Source organism: Pleurodeles waltl, chromosome 1_2 (assembly GCF_031143425.1).
Source record: "Pleurodeles waltl isolate 20211129_DDA chromosome 1_2, aPleWal1.hap1.20221129, whole genome shotgun sequence".
NCBI lineage: Eukaryota > Metazoa > Chordata > Amphibia > Caudata > Salamandridae > Pleurodeles > Pleurodeles waltl.
In genome coordinates this window covers 1,195,194,133-1,195,215,902 of record NC_090437.1, presented here as the reverse complement: position 1 = coordinate 1,195,215,902, position 21,770 = coordinate 1,195,194,133, and the positions used below count along the sequence as shown (strand labels likewise).

The following is a 21,770-nucleotide window of genomic DNA, read 5'->3' as shown; positions in this document are numbered from 1 at the left end:
TGGGGGAGGCTACTCCTCCCCTGCCTTCACACCATTTTCCAAAGGGAGAGGGTATCACACCCTCTCTCAGAGGAAGTTCTTTGTTCTGCCATCCTGGGCCAGGCCTGGCTGGACCCCAGGAGGGCAGCTGCCTGTCTGAGGGGTTGGCAGCAGCAGCAGCTGCAGTGAAACCCCAGGAAGGGCAGTTTGGCAGTACCAGGGTCTGTGCTACAGACCACAGGGATCATGGGATTGTGCCAACTATGCCAGGATGGTATAGAGGGGGCAATTCCATGATCATAGACATGTTACATGGCCATATTCGGAGTTACCATGGTGAAGCTACATATAGGTAGTGACCTATATGTAGTGCACGCGTGTAATGGTGTCCCCGCACTCACAAAGTTCAGTGAATTGGCTCTGAACAACGTGGGGGCACCTTGGCTAGTGCCAGGGTGCCCTCACACTAAGTAACTTTGCACCTAACCTTTACCAGGTAAAGGTTAGACATATAGGTGACTTATAAGTTACTTAAGTGCAGTGTAAAATGGCTGTGAAATAACGTGGACGTTATTTCACTCAGGCTGCAGTGGCAGGCCTGTGTAAGAATTGTCAGAGCTCCCTATGGGTGGCAAAAGAAATGCTGCAGCCCATAGGGATCTCCTGGAACCCCAATACCCTGGGTACCTCAGTACCATATACTAGGGAATTATAAGGGTGTTCCAGTAAGCCAATGTAAATTGGTAAAAATGGTCACTAGCCTGTTAGTGACAATTTAAAAGTAATGAGAGAGCATAACCACTGAGGTTCTGGTTAGCAGAGCCTCAGTGAGACAGTTAGGCACCACACAGGGAACATACACATGCACACCTATGAGCACTGGGGCCCTGTGTGACAGGGTCCCAGTGACACATACATATAGGCCACAAACCTATGAGCACTGGGGTCCTGACTAGCAGGATCCCAGTGACACATAACAACCATACTGAAAACATGGTGTTTTCACTATAAGCACTGAGGCCTGGCTATCAGGATCCCAGTGAGACAGTGAAAACAGTGACAAACACCCTGACATACACTCACAAACAGGCCAAAAGTGGGGGTAACAAGGCTAGAAAGAGGCTACCTTCTCACAATATTCATATCATATTTTTTCACTCAGCAGCATTAGCACTCCTGTAGGTGGATAAAATATGACGCCCATCATGTATGCGTCGGAAAAAATGACGCAACATGCACATATTTTCGGACATCTCGTACAGTAAATGAATATTAATATTCATATCATATTTTTTCACTCAGCAGCATTAGCACTCCTGTAGGTGGATAAAATATGACGCCCATCATGTATGCGTCGGAAAAAATGACGCAACATGCACATATTTTCGGACATCTCGTACAGTAAATAAATATTAATATTCATATCATATTTTTTCACTCAGCAGCATTAGCACTCCTGTAGGTGGATAAAATATGACGCCCATCATGTATGCGTCGGAAAAAATGACGCAACATGCACATATTTTTGGACATCTCGTACAGTAAATAAATATTAATATTCATATCATATTTTTACACTCAGCAGCATGTGCAATATTATGCGTCATAAAAAATGACGCGAAATTATGTATGCGTGAAAATACGACGCAAACCGCGATTAAAAAACGGCGGCCATTTTATGCAGGAAGTGATGTAATAGGATATCCTGTTTGCCAAATCTGTATTGGAAGTTGACTTTCACTTTCACTTTTCAGTCTCAGATTTTTCTAGACTGTGTGGTTCAGTGAAGAGTGTTGTCCTGTGAATTACTGCTTTGTTGTCCTGTGTAGCTTGTCTTTTGTACTTTGTTCAGTCTAATATTGTTGTGTATCATTGTCTCAGTCTGTTAAGTCTAGTTTTGTCCATTCCTGTATTTGTTTGTATTGTCTGTGGGAGTCTGTTGTGGCTAGGGTAGTTATTGGGGTTAGTTGGGCTATTTTCTCCTTTTCTTAACTTCACACCTCTACCTTTCCCCATTTCCTACTTTATTTTTTCTGTTAGTCATCAGTCATAATGTCAGGGAGGCCTCGCCTGTCCAGGATGGGCGAAGATGAATTGGGGGGATTTATCTGGCTAGTGTGCCATTTCCTCCCGCTGATGCTGGAGGCTGGGGGCCGTGTGATACAGGGGTATCACACGGAGGCCCGGAAAATTCGCTGGGAGAAGGTGCGCCATCACATGGTCCGGGTCCATGGGACCATGCGGAATGTCCATCAGTTGAAACACCGCTGGGCCGATCTGATCACGAGGGAACAGGACCTGCTGGACCACCTGGGAGTCAGGATTGGTGGCCCTGTTGGTGAGTAGCAATCAATTACATGGACATGATAGTAATCTGTGTGTGAACATGTGATGAATGTTACCCAATCTGCTAGATAAGGAGCTGCCTATGTGTAATGCTAGGGAAACCTAGGCCCTTGTCAATATATATTGATATCCCCAAATTGGCTACACTTTTTCTCCCTCAAACAGCAGAAACTTAATACATATATCTGTATTTGGCAGGTGTGGCCCATCTCTGCGTGATGCAATGATGCAAATGCTGCCTTACTAATGTTTACATATGTGCCCTAATGTGTACGTGTTGCACAATGTGTATGAAGACCTATGCTAGCAGTCAGATGGCTCAGTTGTTCTACACATACCAGATGGCTGTAGCTGTATGTAATGTAGTGTAGCATTTGTGTCAGACAAGCAACACGTTAATGGCTCTATTTGTACTCTACATGTCATAATGGGCAATGAGTAAGTCATGTCGAAACAACATACCTACATATGTAGACCCCATCGCTCGAAATCTGATTTGAATCCCATGATGATGATATACATGTGTGTTTTATACACGTCACATGAAGTCAGATATGTTTTCCACAGATATGTCACATGTGTGTGTGGTTGCTGTGTGTTGAACATGTCCACATAGGCTGTTTGACTGTGAGTGGTCATGCAGTCCTCATGGAACAAGTGTCTGGATGTCTCTCTGGAATGCACATGCTGAGATGTTTGGATAACAATATTGGCGGGGCATAATTATTGTGAGTAAACTTGGACGACACCTGACTGTCCTGGCCACTGCATGTGTGTAGTAGGGTGTGTAACTGTAGCAGGAGAATCATCCAATGTTAATGTTGAATACAAACTCATCCATGCAGTATGAGCATGTGTGAAAGTGTATCATTACCATGTCATATTCTCACAGTGTCATTGTAACAGAATTATTTTGTCAGTCCACCCAGTCTGAGTACATTCTTCCTGTCATGCTTTACAGGTGGACCAGAGCCTTACACCGTGGGAGAGGTGGCACACTTCGACGACCCCGATACCTACAGTGAGTGTTGCCTGAGTGCTATTTGATATATTTATTTGCCAATGACGCAAAATGGACTACTGTGTGTTCAAGAGAAATCATGATGTGATGCGCTGGCCGTTCATTGCCATTGTCGTGTTAGTGTGATATCAAATTGGACTTAGGTTTCTGTTAAGCAACACCTAGCCATCTCTGAGATTGAGGGGCTGTAGGACATTACAGTTGGGCCGCAATGGGGAATGGGATGAGTTACTTAGAATACACTGGTCAAAGTAAGACTTGGTCGGGGACTTGACATGAACTGAGTCTGCATATCAGACTGACATTCTCCCATATAGCTTAGGCACATGGCTGTGATGAAAAGTGCATCTTCCTAGTTGAGGATGGACTGTGCACACTGTAGGTTGGATCTTCCGGGGGCATGTACTTACACAAGCTGAACTAGGAGTGTGTGTGACTTGAGTGCAATGGCCTATGTGTTCTGTTGAATCATGAGAATGGGTGTTCCACCTCCTCTGTGTGTGTAGTAAAACATGCCTCACTGATAGTATGTCATGTTGGCAAAAGTCATATCATTGTGACATGTGTGGTCCATGGATGTCACAATGTTTGCCTAAGTCCAACGTGTTGCTAGCCATTCATAGGTCTTGTGTGTGAAGGCACATACTTGGTGAACGTTCAATACACTCCTGGGTGTGCATTTCACATGGGATTGGTGGTTGTTCTTCCCACACCACCCTCAACGACTGGGATGTTAATGTGAAACAGGCTACCTTGGACTGTAGCAACCAGTATCTCACACTTACTTGACACCTTTTGTGTCGTGAGTCAGAACCTAGGGCCAGATGTGCCAAACTGTGTACAAGTTGATAAACTCATAATTATTGTGTGTGAGTTGCAAACATCTGTTTCCTATTCCGAAATGTATTAGGTGATCATGAAAATATATGGGAGATTTTATTCCTAATCCTAAATATGAAGGCTTTTTCCAGTCCTATTTGCAACTGACAGTGGTATGCAAGTCCATTTGCAATGGAGTTTGTGGTTGCTAAGTGAGTCGCAGTTATCATCCACTTTAAGTGGATGGTAACCCACTTGCTAGCAGTAAGGGGTCCCCATTGTAACCCATCACCTTTCCGAGTGTACCAAAATAATCCTGTACAAAACAGGCAGTGGTCCTTGGGACCACTGCGGCCCGTATTTATAATTTTTGTGCACCACATTTGCCCAGCTTTTTGACGCCAAAACGGCGCAAACTTACAAATTACAATTGGAATTTGCAATTTTGCGCGGCTTTTGCGTCAACAAGTGACGCAAATGCGGCGCAACAACAAATATAAATACGGGCCTAAGTGCCTTAAATTATTCAATATTGAAATTGTCGTAATTTATTTCTAAGTGCTGCTCATTTCCCGTTGAGGTAAACGGCCTACACTTGGGGAACATGTTCTGCGTTATTTCCAAGCGGTCACGGACATGGAGGTCTGCTGTTCCCAGCAGGCCTCCATCCCCGTGAGTGCCCATAGTTGCAAAGGTGGAGCAACTTGCAACCCACATCATTGATGTAAATGAGGTGGCTCTTAGCAACCCCATAGCAACTCACAGACGGTGTCAGATACCCCATTCTGCATTGCAGATTGTTCGTCCCATTTCCCATCTTCCTACATCTGGTCCCTAGTGTAGACATTGGGTTATAGCCCATTGGTTCAATCTTAGCACACAACCAATTCCAGATGGCTTAGAGTGAGGAGTGTGATAGTTATCACATATAGTGACATATGTAGTGAAGTAAGTATGCGGAAGAGGTGCAGCCATGATGTACAAAACCGTAGGGATGATTAGGATGAGTAGTGTAGGGTGATGTCATCCATCATGTAGAGACCTGGATATTCTAGGTGTGATATGCCCTTATGTATGCATGCTTCACATGTACTTCCTCTGAGCCCTTCTGTGAACTATGTTGTGACAATTGCTGCAACCTATACATTTCTAGTAATGTACAAATAACCCATTGTGCTATCCCACCCAATGCAAAGCCAAAGGTAAATATCTGCCTTTTCTCTTCACAGCTGCTAACATGAGGGCGGCCGATCGCATCCATTTTGAGCGGCGTGCCATCCGTTACAGGCACATCCTGCAGGTGCAGTCTGGGTATCGGCGGATGGGCCGCAGGTATCACTCCGAAAGGGCCTCCGGGGCGTGGTGGGCCACACCACAGCCTCCAACAAGTGTGCCACCTACAGCCACCAACGACACAGCCACCAGGTCTGGCCCAGTGGTCCCATCTACTTCGGCTGCCATGGACCCGCCGCATGCAGCACGACCTGGACCCAGCCGTGTGCTGGCAGCAGGACAGTCACATGTCCCACCAACAGCTGCCACTAGCTCGACCTCTGCTGGCACACAAACCCTCCCCACAGACCCTCCCGTGGACCCTGCAGCCTTCCAGGCATTGTCCCAGAAAGTGGACAAACTTTTGAGGAAGGTGGACAACCTGACTGATGACATGAACTATGTAAAGACCCGGGTCCGCGACATCAGGCGCACACTAAGGAGTGCAAACGTCTAGTTCGTTTGCCCTCTTAAACTTTTATCCCTCCCCTCTCACCTCTTTCCTTTTTTTCTCCTGTTAGTTGGGCTTTGGGGATTAGTATTAGGATTAGGATAGGTATGTAGCTTAGTTAGTGTTAGGGAAGAGGGTGGGGGGTCCTTGTTATTTTTCTCAAATATTTGTGTGTGGGTGGGTGGGTGGGGGGCAATGTTGGGATTCATGTTTAATAAAACAAAAAAACAAAAAAAATGTAAAACAAAAAAAAATAAAAAATTATCTGCTTGTTTAGGATAGTGTAGTATGTGTGTAGGTTAGTATGTTTTGTCCTGCATGTGTCCTGTCTCATAATAGTGGGTGGGGGGTTGATGTTTAGATCGTTTCGTTACATGTGTAGAGTAAGTTTAGCTTAGGTTAGATAGGGACAGTTGTGGGTTATTAGTAGTCAGGTTAGATTAGTGTAGGTGTACCTTTCCCTTAGTTGCCTCTTGTAGTACTAGATATAAATAAATATTTTGTTAACCCTTTACTTGATGCGTTAGGTGCTACTTTATCATGGCCTTGACATCCATGTTGCAGAATGATTTAGTGTGACATTTGTGTCCTATGCTCAGCATCCCCTGGGAATGGATGTTTAACATCCCATCTACCCGTGTGCTCACTTGTTAAGTATCCTCAAATTGGGAGACTCCCCATTGGTAGTGTGCATTGTACACCAAGCTTTTGTTATGATATGTGTCCAACTTCACAAAGAGTGCTTCATTACATGTCAATGTGGGTTAATTGTTAGGTCGGACAGCAGTGTGAAGCTCAGGGAGATCTTTGTAGATGAGGAGTTGTTCACACTCATGTATTGCTGCTTTCATTGCTGAGCTACATCATGTGTGTACTGAAGCAGCATGAATTTCCTTCATGGAAGCCTACTCTGTAAGGGAAGTTAATGCAGTGTGATTTGTACACGATTCATTACATTAAGCGGCATCCATTCTTATTTAAGTCTTGCATGGAGCCTACATTTCCCAGACACCATTTGCTCTCTGGAATAGCGATAGATGGTGCATCATTCTGACCAACACAGCATGATTGTGTGTGCTTAGTTCCTTCCTCAGTTATTTCCCTCAGTATGGTAGGGCTATGATGCAATCCTGGCCAATGCACAGATGGATCTGAATATATGACATCAGGACAGTAGTATAGAGATTCAACAGGGTTGCCACACAGCCACTTTGGAGTTAGGTACTGCACAGTTGAAGTGTGAAATGACACAGAGACACAATAGGTGAGCAAGTGCGATTTATTTACAGGTGTTGTAGTGCAAATTGTCCATTCAACATTTTGGCAGAGTCCGTTCTGGGGCATCATTTCTTGGTGAGCCTATAGAAGGTGTCAGTGCAGAGGGACAGGATTACCAAATTGTAGGAGAGAGACATTCACTGGCAATGTGGACAAGTCAAACAGTGGATTGCCAAACAGTCATTGAGTGTAGGTGTTCAGAAACTGGGCTTTGACTAAACGCAGGACCTTGGTCAGAGTAGGCCATGGTGCAGGGACTAGGGCTTCCGGGTACTCCTCCGTGTGAAGGTTATCTGTTCCACGTCTTCTTCTTCTGATGTGTGTGTTGCCTCCTCTGTCCTTGTTGTTGTTGGTTGTGAAGGGGCAACACACACCTCAGTGTTAGAAGACATGGAGGCAGACATCCCGGGGGCTAGTCCCTGTGGACTTAGGAAGGGCAATACTGCAGCAAGGAGGGCCTGCTGGTTTCTCAGAATGGCAGCCACATCCCGATGGTAGGCAGCCAGGTCAGCCCTGAGGGGTTCGATGTTGCATTCGTGCACCCGTTGACTGGCTTGCATTCTTAGTTGTTCCGTCAACTGGATGACAGCTGTGGCGATTTGCTTTTGAGTTTCTACAAGTTCCTGCATGTGCGATGTTAGTGCTTGCATCACAGCTGTCTGATCAGCAGGAGGGATCATGCACGAACGCACCCTCTCAAGGCTGGCTGCCATAGTTTGCATCCCCACCCGCACCTCCTTGGCCAGCTCCCGCTGGACCCCAACGACGGTTCTTTCAAAGCTGGTTCCAGTGTCGTCGGAGTCCTCAGCTGTGTTGGAGCTGGCAGGTATTACATTTGGGGTGGCAGGTGGGTCTACTGGGGTGGCTGCTTCTTCTGGGCTCCTCCTTGGGACTGAAGGTGGGGTTTGGAGGCTTCCTAAGACCATGTTGAGGGTTTGTGGGGAGAGGTTGATGGGGTCGTCATCGATGTCATCAGGGAAATCAGGGTCAGGCATATCGGCAGGAGATCCATGTTCCTCTGCAATGAAACAGGGTACAATTAGTGTGTCTGTGTTGTAACAAGTTTGCAAACAGTTACAGGCGTTTGGATGCCTTATCTTTGGTGTCTGTTTTTTTCTGGGTATCTGCTGTCCTTCATATGGGCATTGTTGTAGGCCTATGGCCCACCTGTGTGTCACATGTGTGATGTGGAGCTACCAGACTTGTCTGCCTAATTGCCGCTAGGTGTTGCTTTGTAACATTTTGTGAATAGGCATCTTTGTGTCCTACTAGTCCCTCCGTGATTAACTATTCTTATGTAGAGACATTTTCGAGGGTGTGTTCTCATTATCCGACCTGAGCTGACTTGCTTACGAGGCAGCAGGATAGCTAATGGTGTGATGGACTGAGTCTGACCCACTTTTAATTGACTCGGTCACCCTGATTCTTTCATTTTGCTCTAGCTAACTAGCATTGGCTCATGTCTCCCACAGCAAAGGAATGATTATACATCCGAGCGCATGACATCTTTGGAACTTTTCAGGGAAGTTGTGGTCACTCAGATCCCAACATCTTCACTCTTTTCCAGTATGAACTCATACACAAAAGTCAAAGACAGTATTTGTTTCATATGATGATCTCTTTGAACAACTGACTTGTCTATATTTAGGTGTGAGCCACAATAACCCAAATACTTCAACATGGTAGACTTGAAATAGTCAGCAGGAGAGTAAGACATTGGTCGAAAGCTATCATGGTGCCTAACAGTTTGTACTCTCCCTCTGCTTGTTCTATTTATAGCACAGCATGTTAAGCTTCTAGCCTGCCTGTCTGAATCACTGGGGAGACTTCATCCGTCATATCTGAGCAATGGCCTGTGATCTGGTTTTGCATCTGCAGCAAGGCAGGCAGCGTCTGGTGTTTCTCTGTTTGGAGACTCCCTCTTGTGTGTCTTGGGACAAGGAAGTGATTTTATAAGTCATAAGTCATGGTGATGAGATAGTTTCCCTACGCAGGAATGGCAAATCAGAACCCCTACCCCATCTATCCGCAAAGTACCAGACTGTATCCTTGACTGGGGCACAGAGTGTATCTGTTCTGGCACACTCCAGTGCAGATGTAGGCAAAACAGTGTGATTGGACTTATTAACAACACCCTAGGACTGGCTATTTGGTATATTTCCTGATAGGAAGGCCAATGAGAAGCATGTAGTGCAAAGTGCTCAGAGGCTCTTAGATGTGAGCATATGCGTAAGAGTACATTCAGGGTAAGGTGCAGAAAGGCCTACAGCCTGAGGCTAATGCGCAAAGTATACATTACACTTGCCAGAATACACATTGACTGACTGTGGGTGTTGTGAGTGCCCTGCCAACACACTTGCCTCTCAGGACCTGCCCCATTCACTTTTGATTCACATTGCATGCAGTGTACATGTTCCGTGCCATTTCCTATGCATGTTCATGTTTGGATGTGGTGTGGATGTAAACATTGTTGATGTTTGAAGATGAAGGTGGGTCATGTGTGTTTGATTGTATAAGCCTGTTTATCGTATGAAGGTCCGATTTGTTTGTCAGACTTTGCAGGTGTGTTGGAGTGACCAGTTGCCTATGTCTCCTCCTCAGGTGTTGTCTGAGCAGTATGACATTAGTGATGTAGCCTTGTTATCCAGGCATGTGAGGGACCCTGACGTATGCAGCATGTGTGTGTGGTTGGTGCTGTGTGGGTCCTATTGCTGTTTACTTTGGCTTATGTATGTGTCAGGTATGGACATTGGGCATTTGAGTGTACTGGTGCGTTTGTATTTTTACACTGACTTGTTGCGGATGTCAATGTCACCCCCTAATTTGTGTATGTATATTCCATGGGGAGTTTGCTGCCATTTGGTACTGTAGCTGCACAGAGATGAGAGGCGTTATTGTAAGGTGTTGTGGCAGTTACATTGCAGTTGTTGCTTTGCCTACTGGGTTACTGATAGGGACCTAGTTGCTGTAGGATAGATTTTACAAAACAAGTGCCTGGATGTGAGTTTGCTGTAGTGGCCTTCCTACCTGTCGCTGCTTTCCCTTGGCTCTATTGTTGTACTTACAGGATGTCCCCATGGGGCTGTACTTGTTGCTGTGTTTGGTGGTGCCCCAGCTTCAGTGTGTGCTAGGCATGCCCCCCTACTGTGCTCCTTTACCCATGCCACTCTATGTATATGCTGACTTACATGCATTGTGTAGTAGGTATTCCCCCCCTGGTTGCAGTTAACATTAGTGCATTATAATTCCCCATGCGACTTACCCTGCATGTGCATTGTGTCTTGGTAGTCTGCACTGTCCTGCCCTTGAATCCCTGTGACGATCTCCTCGGGGATGGCGGCTGCAACCATCTCCTCCATGTGGTCCAGGGCCTCCTGTTGTGCTGGACTCCCACCTCCAGTCTGCATTGCTGCCTTCCTGTTCCTGGCCATTTTCTCTTTGGTCCTGCGTTTACAGTCATGCCAGCGTTTCTTACACTCAGTGACTGTGCGGCGTTCTTCAGCCACACTGTTGATCTTGTCCACTATTTGCTTCCATATGGCCTCTCTCCTACTGAGTGGCAATTTGGATGTTATGAAAAGTTGGTGCTGGTGTTCCGTCACCTCTCTCACCAGGATTTCCTGCTCCTCTTCACTGAAGCGACACTTTCTTTTCTTTTTTTGGTTATCCTGGTTTGTTTGTGGGACCTCTTGGCTGGTTCCTGGTCTGCTGTCATCATCCTGGGCTCTGTTGTGTCCACTGGGATCCATGTTGGCTCTCTGGTAACACTGCAGTTTTCGCGCTAGAATTTGACGCAATTGCGTGAGAAAAACCAGCGCTTTCACGATTGCGCTGTCGTAAATCGGCCCACGGTGATGTGCGTCGCCTTTACGTGGTTTTTCCTTACGACTTGACGCCGCTGTGTGCGTCACAATATCCTGACGCCCACCTGTTGGTTGCGCCGCCGTACGTCAAAGTATAAATTTGACGCCCGCACGGTGCATCCAAATGGCGTTAGACGGCGCAAATTTTTTTGACGCAAAACTGCGTTAGCGCAGTTTTGCGTCAAAAAGTATAAATATGGGCCTTAATGCCCTCAAGCAAGGGCGACTATTCTGAAGGTGCCTAAAGCTGTGACTTTTGCTTTACTTTGTAAACGTTTAGCAAGGTTTTCGAAAAATTCCACAGCGTCAAATACTTCCCATGAGGAACAACTTGTGAACAAAGGACTGTCAAGGCCCTGACCATGGAAGCACAGCTTGAAAAAATAATTTGGCCCTACTCCTTGCAACAAATGCTCTATAAGAGTTTGTATGGCTAAAAAAAAATGTGATCCATGGATCTTATGCATTCTAAGTTAACAAAGCAGAACTCTTCATAATACTCCATTGCTCAAAATCTCTCCACGTATTTCTGGTACCTTCTGATGCTCTCTAAAAACACTGTCTCTGAATCCTGGCGATGTGGATCTGGATGAGGGACCACAATCATTTTGGGAAGGCTCAGTCTGGTTCTGATGAGCAGTCTTTTTAATCTGCCTTGTGCCAAGAATTCTGACTTTCTTTAGTTTATTATATAAAAGCTTATGCTGCTTGACACTACTAGTCCACTTTTGTTATTTGCTATCCCACTCTTTTTTAGACTCTGGGCCGGATTACAACTTTGGAGGATGGTGTTAATCCATCCCAAATGTGACGGATATACCACCTACCGTATTACGAGTCCATTATATCCTATGGAACTCGTAATACGGTAGGTGGTAAATCCGTCACATTTGGGACGGATTAACACCGTCCTCCAAAGTTGTAATCAGGCCCTCTGTCCCCACACTGGTTTGCACCACACAGGAGTACTCCTTAAAGTCCCCACTATCGCTTTGTCCCCATCCTTTAACTCAGCAGATTTTTGGCCATTTCTGGCTCTCTTTCCTTTGTGCCATGAGCTCTTGAAATGTTCGGAGGGTCTGTAGACGCCTCCTAATTTAGTATTTTGGGTACACTGCCTCTGCATTTTATGGGCTGTGGGCAAGGCTTTGTGTGCTTTAGACCGGCTCTAACACGTGGTACAGTCTTTTTAGACCAGGCGGCTCCTAAAACCTCCGAGCTTTAGAAACAATCTCCTGCATCTTCTTTTTATAATTGGGTGTTTGTCTGGGCCTGTTAAACAAAGCGGTACCCCGGAGCACTAGTGCTCTGTATCTCTGGTGTCAGATTGAAATATTGTTGAAGTCTGACAAGGCTGTTTAACGGGAATTTAGAATCTCGCTTTTACAATGTTGTAATATACTAATCATCTCACAGAGTCTATCACTATTTGAGTAGTTTTCATTACCCCCACAGACCTGCTTCTTCCAAAGTTTAGAGGCTTTAGCGTTAGAGTGATTTTAGTTTTCTTAGACCCGCATGCATCTCCTTAATACATGTTCCCATCTCATTTTTCAGGTCCCAAACCCCGTATTGTAGGGTGTAAGTGTTGTGAGTAGGGTCGTGTGTATATTACCCTTAATCCCGCACGGGGAGGAGGGGTCAAATAATGGTGCAAAGCTTGCTTTGCACCAGTATTTAACTCTGGGTCAGGGCAGGCGTTAGGGGCCCTGTGGGCCTATTTCCATGGTGAAACACCATGGAACAAGCCCACAGGTGCCCGCCCCAGGCGCACCCACACCCACACCAGAGGGATAGGGGAGGATGGGGGACCACATCCCAGGTAAGTATAGGTAAGTATTTTTTTTTTTTTTAAGTGCCATTCAGGGCCCTGAAATGGGCCACCCTATATGTGCTGGCCGTTGGGGTGGTGCGCATGACTCCTGTCTTTTCTAAGACAGGATTCATGTGGTATGGATGGTTTTGCGTCAGAAAATCATGCTAGGCTGGTTAGAGTAATTTTTTATTACTCTTACCTGCCTAGCATCATTTATTGGTGCAAAACCCTATTCTTCAATACTGCCAGCCCCACCCAGCTAACGTCATTTTTTTTTTTCTTTTTTTTTTTTTACGCTAGCCTACCCTTTGCACCAGCTTGCACCATTCCATAAATATGGTGCCCGGCTGGTGCTCAGAAATGGTGCAAGCCGGTGCAAAACTGTGTTGGTGCAGTTTTGCGCCAAGAAGTATAAATCAGGGCAGAAGTACTTTATGTGTATCTCCAAGCTGTTTCCATCGTACACACGGATATCGGCATCCTGCAGTTATACAGATGTCATTATTCTTCATAAGCGTGTTTGGATGACTATAGGACAAGTATGAAATTGGCAGTGGAGGTGAGACCCTTGCATTTATTAAACACCTGGCACATTTAGTTATATTTATTACAGTATAAGTGACATGGGTCTCTCTCTGTTTTTCATTACAGGGATGCACTAGGGAAATATAAAAGCATATCATGGGCCCAATACGCTGTCGGATGACCTCTCCCTACATCAATGAGTGACAAAGGTTGGCGGAAGAAAATATAAAGCTTTTCCACTGTCTACTGGTTATAGTGTAGGTTTGAAGAACTTTAGGATGGAGTAACATTTTTTTCGGACATTGACTCCTGGTCATTTTTTTGTGTTTAATGTGCAAGGTGAAGATAGTGGATATGTATATGATACAGGTGGTGATATCCCCATGGAGGTGACTGCTTTAACATGGACTTTTTATTTGTGTAAATACAGACTAGATACAAAAATGATTTTTTTCTCTTTTTGGCTACAGGGTGATTTTAGATTTGATTTGTAGGTTTTAAAAGAAATTCTGATAATAAGTGGTCTTCCCTGAAAGAAATAAGGGTGAGAATTTGTGGATCTCTGCTACTGTCTTCATAACTATTACGATTCAGATATTAGAACATGAAACAAAATGTTTGTTATTGCTTGTGTTGTACAACCGCAGGTTTATACAACACTGATGATATAGTATGAATGTTATCTTTGGTACCTAGGATGGCTTGAAAATGCGCTTGGCACTATTAAATAAAGTACAGTCAAACAAATCCAAAGGAATACATGATTATTAGTAATTATCTTGAATTTGCTTGAATTTCCATAGTAGATCTATTCAGCAACAGCAATTTATTTGTACTTTGAATGACATTTGTGAGCGTTCTGAAGAAGGTGGATGTAAAAGAGATGATCTCACTAAAATGCAGCATCAGCATCTTCCAGAACTGTGTTGCAGTACGCTTCTGCTAGTAAGATTAAATAACTCAATGACGTAGCATTAAGATGTTTGAATTTAGGGGACTGTTAATTTCACTGAGATGGATAGGTGTGTTTGAATGTGAGTGGATGAGTTAGGAAACACTTTTTTCTAATAAATAAATGGAATTGTGCAATGCACAGTATTTTTAGTTAGAAATAATAAATATTGGATATAATCTTTGTAATTTTGTTATGTGCTTTGCCCTTTTCCTGCTTTAGAGCTTGAATTGCATTTATATCATCAATGTTCACATTCCTGTATAAATTTCAAGGTGCATAGTTTTGTTTGCTGGTTCCTTTACATGTATCTACAGCAGTGCTTAATTTGAGCCAGTGATTTCTGGTGCGGAGCACCAGTACTTATTTTTGACGGCTGGCACTTCGTTTTCTGCATCAAGCATTTACTGCGAGCAAAAGGCACACCGGAAAGACAGAGGAAGAGAGAAAAAAGAAAAAGCGTCAAAAAGGGAGAAAGCAGAAAGCTGCAAGAGTGAGCTGAAGGAGCAGGGAGTGACTGTAAATGGATTAAAGAGGCCAGAGATGGCTTCAGGATTACTCTGCCTCAGTATTCCAGGCTTGCACATTTAATTGCAGCAGCAGTGCATTTCAGAGCACAACTTTGGGCACACGCACGTTTTTACTTACAAATTAACCACTGATCTACAGTATTATGGTACTTTGTTATAGGTTGATAAGCACCACTAGTTCACATGAAATAGGTCAACATGGTGTCATATTTAGAAAGAAACAGATTATTGTAGACAAGTTTGCTAGAGAATTCACATCTCTTGACACACCTTACATGAAGGTATTTTAGTGAGAGTGAAACTTCAATATTTTGAGAGGGATCAGCAATTTCATGAACAGTTTGGTTGAAGCTCACACAGTGCCACTCACTGACTTTACTGGATAGCAAATCTCCTGATTCTGAAAAGAACCGCAAAACAACCTGATGGAGAGTGGCATTGCTTCCCAAGCAGACTGTACACTGAGAGAGCATTTAATAATAAGCAGGTTTTCTTGGGCGAGGTGACTTTGGAAACTCCTATTCACTGCATTTTGATGCAATATAGATATTAACTATCAAGGTCAAAGGCCTTCCTGGTAATTCAATAGAAAAAAGCAAAGCTGATTTGATTTATAATGAAAACATCAAGAGTTTGATTAGATAATTAGTATTTGCACATAACTGTCACCCCACAACAAAACCATTTTGGTCCATTTTAATTAACTTATGCGCTATTAGTTTCATTATAATTTGAAATTAGTTTCATTGTAATTTTGTAGTCATAATTTAAAAGAGAAATTGGGTGATATGAATTTGGGCCCTCAGGATTCTTGCCCTTTTTTATAATTTTTTTTTAAAACTGACAACAGTTCCTGTAATAAATTGTAGACTGATTGCATCACCGACCAAAATACAATTAGCCAATTTTAGCAAATAAGTATTTGAAACATTCAAACATTCCTTAAAAATTCTGCGAGCTTCCTGTCTGGACCACACGCCTTACCACCGGGTAAGCAAGCAATTACCGCCTCGAGCTCTTCCACTGTAAAAGATTCCAACAGAGAAAGCTCTTTGTGAGTGAGATGTGGAATAGGGAGAAGTTAAAGGAACACTTTAAATTTATTTGATCGACTGCCTGAGTTTAAATGTAAATCTGCTTATAGTGTTACACAGAGATCAAATTTATTTAATTTTGAGCGAGCATTTTAAAGCAGTAATGGCACTTTTATCACAAGTCTGCCTGGCCATATCTACCTACATAATCACTTTACTCACCTAACTTTTGGAGATATGTTTCTTCACATAACCTTTGGCGATATGTACAATTGTTTATGCAGCTATCAGTGAAATAGAGATTCTGTGAACAAAATGTACAGTTTTCTAGAGCCATTCTATTTGTATTTGTGTTTTTTTTTTTTGCTTTTCTGACCAGTGCTTCAAGCTCATGTGGTTCTGCACTGATGATTTTCCTAGAGATAATATCATAAGAAATTAGTTGTGTTTGCAGAGACAGCTTTAAGGTACCCCAACCCATATCTACTGTGGCAGTGCCTTCGTTCCTAGTAAAAACAAAAACAAAAAACACTGATAAATCTGATTTGATCCTTTGAACCTAGGTTTTATTTTCTAAATATCTTTTATTAAATGACCACCTCCTAGGTTTGTGTGGTCCTGTAAAACCAGGGATATTCAGCTTGAGTGCGTGTTGGTGCGAGAAGCCATTTGGGAAAACAAACAAATGTTCAAACCTAATTAAAGAAGAAATAAAAAATCAATATATGTAGAAGAGAAACAGGTATATTCTTGCTTATTTGGAAAAGCAGTTCTTCAAAGGGTGAAGCAACATCAGATGTTATTGTTAAATTGCCAATACCCTTGTTATTTTTGGCTTCTGCTGTCTCCGATTTGGTGCTGTAAAATCTAAAGCTGGAGAGAAAAGAAAATTCAATTAAATTCTTAGCAATAGAAAATCGCCAGGCTTCTGTGTACTGCACTAGTAGAGGAAACATTTGGAACCCACCCAAGATTTCAACATAGTGAAACTCGATGATCTAGATGCTGGGATATGGGGGTTTTGAAATACAATCGTTGAGGGATTGCATATAAGAATCCATACGTTGAGGGCCTAAGGCAAATATTAAATTAGCTTTGGCCACTAACTTATAACATATGCAGGTATCTGAGCTCAGCGCAAAGCAGCAAATTGATCAATTAATGATTCAAAGCGGGCCAGTAGCTGGTGAGGGAAAATGGTTTAACAGTGTAAAGTGCAAATAGAAATACATGTGAAAACAGATGATAACGTCAACACTTGGAGAGTGTGTGGTGGAATCCTGCCAATCGAGCCCCAGCACCTGTGTTCTTTCCCTAAAACTGTGCCATTGCTTCCTCAATTGGCACATCCCTGGCAAACTCCTATGTAAAAGGTACCAGTGGTACCAAGGGCCCTGTGGCCAGGGAGGGTCCCTGGGGGCTGCAGCACGTATTGTGCTACCCTAAGGGACGCCCCACCAAACACATGCACACTGCTATTGCAGATTGTGTGTGGTGGTGGGGAGAAAAAGGTAAAGTCGACATGGCACCCCTTCCAGGGTGCAATACCCACAAACCACTGCCTGTGGCATGGGTAAGTCACCCCTTTAGCAGGTCTTACAGCCCTAAGGCCGGTGCACTATACCACAGGTGAGGGCATAGCTGCATGAGCAATATGCCCCTACAGTGTGCAAGTCCATTGTGGCCATATTGAGTATATATGGGACAGCTCCATGATTGCTTCACTGAAGGCTGGGAAGTTTGGCATCAAACTTCTCAGCACAACAAATCCACGCTGATGCTAGTGTTGGACTGATTGTAAAATGTACATGGAGGGCATCTTAGAGATGCCCCCTGTATTTACCCAGGGGCGGCTCCTCCATAAGGGCGGAGGAGTGTCGCGCCCCCCTCGAACCCCCCCACTGCCAGCAGTGGCAGCTGCAAACCTTTTTCCCAATACCCAATAAACGATCATAAACTAGACTCTAAAAGCAACACTAGTAGACAAAAGGCATTCAAGGGTCACCAGTGGCACTTAACGTTTTAAACCAAAATCATATAAACATATTAACTCAGGCGCTTTTTAATCTTAAAGTAGACGATTGTATACACTTCTTATTGCATGTATTGATGTTTAATATCTGTGTCCCTATATAGAGCAGTCACTCTGTGTACTTAATAGTAAGTATTGTTGAAGTAGAAACCAAATATCGCTAGATATAGAGCAAGATGGCAGCAATATACCACATGTGTATTGGCTCATTACAATATGGTAAATGAAAGATCCAGCCTTTAACTTTGGGAAGCAGATCTTTTGTCCATCCATCATTATTCTTTTAATTGCCTGCAGGAGTGTTATAGCAGTTTATTTATTGAAGGTGCTGGGATTAGTTTTTTTACATTTTCCATTAATGCCATCATGGGCGATGGTGGAGGATGGGATCAGTTTTCTGGTCTCGGTGAAGATTCCTTACCAATAGGCCTGTATGCCCTAGCACCACCAAGCTAGGTGCATCATGGCAGCTCCATCTGAATAGTATCAGCCCATAAATTTTCAGTCCGGTCTGGGTGCAAGGCCCATATTTATACTCTGTTTACGCCGGATTTGAGTCTTTTTTTTATTTATTTATTTTTTACGCATATTCGGTACAAACCTAACTCCATATTTATACTTTGGCGCTAGACCTGTCTAGCGCCAAAGTTATGGAGTTTGAGTCATTTTTTGTACGTGAAAAACTACCTTGCGCTAATGACATGCAAGGTAGGCGTTCCCGTGCAAAAAAATGACTCTAAGGCATGTGCGCCTTATTTATCCTCCGGCATCAAACTGACGCACAGGAGGAGGCGGGCCTTAAAATATGGCGCCCAGCTGGATTTGCACCGTTTTTTAACGCCTGGGTCAGGGCAGGCGTTAAGGGACCTGTGGGCTCATTTACATGGTCAGAGACCATGGAAGCAGTCCACTGATGCCCTTCCCTGCACTGGGGGGGGGAAGGACTCCTGTCTTTGCTAAGACAGGAGTCATTTCCATGGGGGTTGTGCGCCAAAAAATGTTGCACGTCAGGTTAGAGCCAATATTTTTTAATCTAACCTGACATGCACCATTCTTTGGCGCACAACCCCGAGTCTTCCCTTCGCCTCCGCTGCCCGGTTACCGTAATTTATTTTGACACTAACCAGGCCGCAACGCCGGCTAACGTCATTCCATAAATAAGGCACCCGGCTGGCACGTTGAAATGTCGCTAGCCGGCGGTAAACTTTTTGACGCAAATCTGCCCAAACGCTGATTTGCATCAAAAAGTACAAATATGGGCCTTAAATTGTATGAGTGTGTTCCAGAATGGATGTAAAGTAGTTCTTGGCCTTTCAACTGGGAGCAGTGCTACTTCTTGTAGCAAGGACAGCACCATTTCATTGGCCACCTGGAAAATGTGATTGATTCCGAAGGTCATATTTCCAATAGAGGGCAAACTGCACCCATGTTATTTGGTAATAGTGGTCAACATCGGGGCCAGCTATTCCACCCCATTCATGTGGAAGAGGGAGAGTATTCCAGCTCAATCTCTGCTGCTTTTGTGCCCAGGCAAGTTTAATCATCATACTGTTTAGCATTTGAAAACATGTTCTTGAAGGAATGATTGGGACGTTAAGAAATAAGTATCGTAATTTGGGTAGCATTAATATTTTCATTAAGGCAACTCTGCTCACTAAAGATAATGGAAGTTTTTATCCAGCTTTCGAGCTTGCTTTCAAATTGCGACATTAGTGCCCTATAGTTGTCACCTAGTCTCAAATACCTCATTGACTCCTCTGTCAAGGCAAATCTGATCTGATGTATGAAACATCGCTTTCAATAAATATCATAGCTTAATTTGTAATCATTTCTATGGCACCTTATGAATTAAAAGAGAAAATATTTGGGTATACTGTAAGATATTCTTAAACACCTAGATCCCTGCTTTTAGCCAGACAACTTTCTTTGGAACTTGCACTACTGGTCAAGTCCCTCAAGGTGGTATTTATGTTTCTCAGTGGGGAGAGGACACAGATGATAAAGCATTGCACAATGTATTGCGGGTGAGGTGACCTTTTCCAATATCTTTGGATACCTGAGATAGGTTAAGAGACATCCAGTTGAAGTCTCTGTGTAATGACCTATGTACTTTGTGTGATTACTCTGTAAGAGGAATTCCAGCGGACATTATGCCGACCTTTCCATCGGTGGAAGAATCAGGGGTTTATTCCAATTAATCTTTAACCACTTGAGATGCTGCTTGAACACATTATTTTGCATATAATCAGGGAAAAAATAATTTCTGGGTCACGCATATGGAGCAGAACATAATTTGCAAGGTTAGATATGACTAGTCTATTTCCTAAAAATCTCAGTCCCCGGTTTGAATGGAGTTTAGACAATGGCAAATGGTTCAGATTCCAGTACATATAACAGAGGGGATGGGGAAATCCTGCTTGGGGCATCTCTCTATAATGACTGTAGACACTTGTCCTTTTACCCTGATTCTAACTACAAAAAGTCAGCCACAGACTTGAATTCTGAGTTGAGCTATGCCAGTGACAAAGAATGTGTGTAAATTCTATGCTGTGGGTCTGCCCAGAATGAATTCAGATTATTACTATTTTAATTACTGTCATACTAAGTAGATCTGCTCACTACGATTGTAGCTAGGATCTTGTGTGTCAGTGTTAATACTGACAGAGGTCTATATCAGGAGTACAGTGTTGGCAGTTTATCAGATTTTAAAATACTAGCAGGCCTCAAAAAATCAAAAATGTTGGTAGACCTGCAGGTCGAGTAACTTGAATATTCTGCTTGACGATAACTGCACTGTACTTGACCCATAAACGGGTTTCAAATTGTGTGATACTAGGCAAACATTTTAGTTAACAGTCGCATTTTTCTCCCAAGTGCACCTTCAAATATGTGAGCTTAAGTTTATTTTCATCTCACATAAGCACAACAATGGGCTTTCACAACTTCAAAATATATTTTGAAGTTTTTGTACAGTTGACCAAGATATTTGAATGTTGTGTGTTATGAAAAACCTGACACCCTACAGCCTTTCAATTCACAGTCTTTGTACAGCAGGTTTGACAGTTCACCTTACAAAATCCTTGAACTCTGCAGTCAGAAGGAAAATTTATTGTATGACAAACTGACTTTTGACCTCTGTCTCTGGACAAAGAGCAAATGTGACAAGACAAGAAAAAGATGTAAAGGCATTTTTATTGCTCCTTTACTTTCTGACTGAACAGAACACCTGTTCTATGTCAACTCACCAGAAGGGGTGTGTAGGTCCTAAAAATAGCTCAACCTGATAAAATATGACTCGCCATAGTGAGTGGGCGAGTAGATTTTTTTAGGCCTGACTAACAATAGCCCTTCTAAGAGTAGACAGGAGCTGGTCTTTCAAAAAAGGCTCCTGAAATATTTCCAGAATGTGTTGACCTAGCAGGCTTTTTTTATTCTTTGTAAAAGTTGACTGTTGGGCCGTCCTCACCTGGAGGCTGGCCATTTGGTATGATGTCTTCCTTTGTGGTGGGCACCATTAGGGCCTTCCTGTTATCATTCTCTAGTCATTCCACAGTGAATATATTTAAATAGTCCTCTTGCCTTATGATGTGTACGCTCCAAAGTAATATTTTCTGAATGTGTCTAGTATGCTGTGGGAGCCAAATACTTTCTTTCCATTGCTATATTCTATGCAGGCGACAATGATTGTGTCCCTTTTGGGCTTTCAATTCAAACACAACAATACCTCTGAAGGAGTCATTTAGAAATGTTCTTAAATTTAGGGTCACTTGTTCTCTTGGTATCCACCGATTCTATTTGCACAAGAAATCACAAATAAGGTTTTTATTATTGAGGCATACTTCGCTTACAAAT

General features: G+C 43.4%; 1 protein-coding gene across 4 annotated transcripts in view; it reads left to right on the top strand.

Moving 5' to 3' along the window:
- ADD1 (adducin 1) overlaps positions 1-14,117 on the top strand; it is a 572,382-nt gene extending 558,265 nt beyond the window's left edge. For 2 of the 4 annotated variants that reach the window (XM_069203567.1, XM_069203558.1), the window contains exon 16: positions 13,497-14,117. In XM_069203567.1, the coding sequence (XP_069059668.1) occupies positions 13,497-13,507 (11 nt within the window). In that variant the 3' untranslated portion in view covers positions 13,508-14,117. The remainder of the gene's footprint in view (positions 1-13,496) is intronic. The other 2 variants (XM_069203535.1, XM_069203549.1) reach the window with 2 other exon arrangements.
- Positions 14,118-21,770: the final 7,653 nt, after the last annotated feature.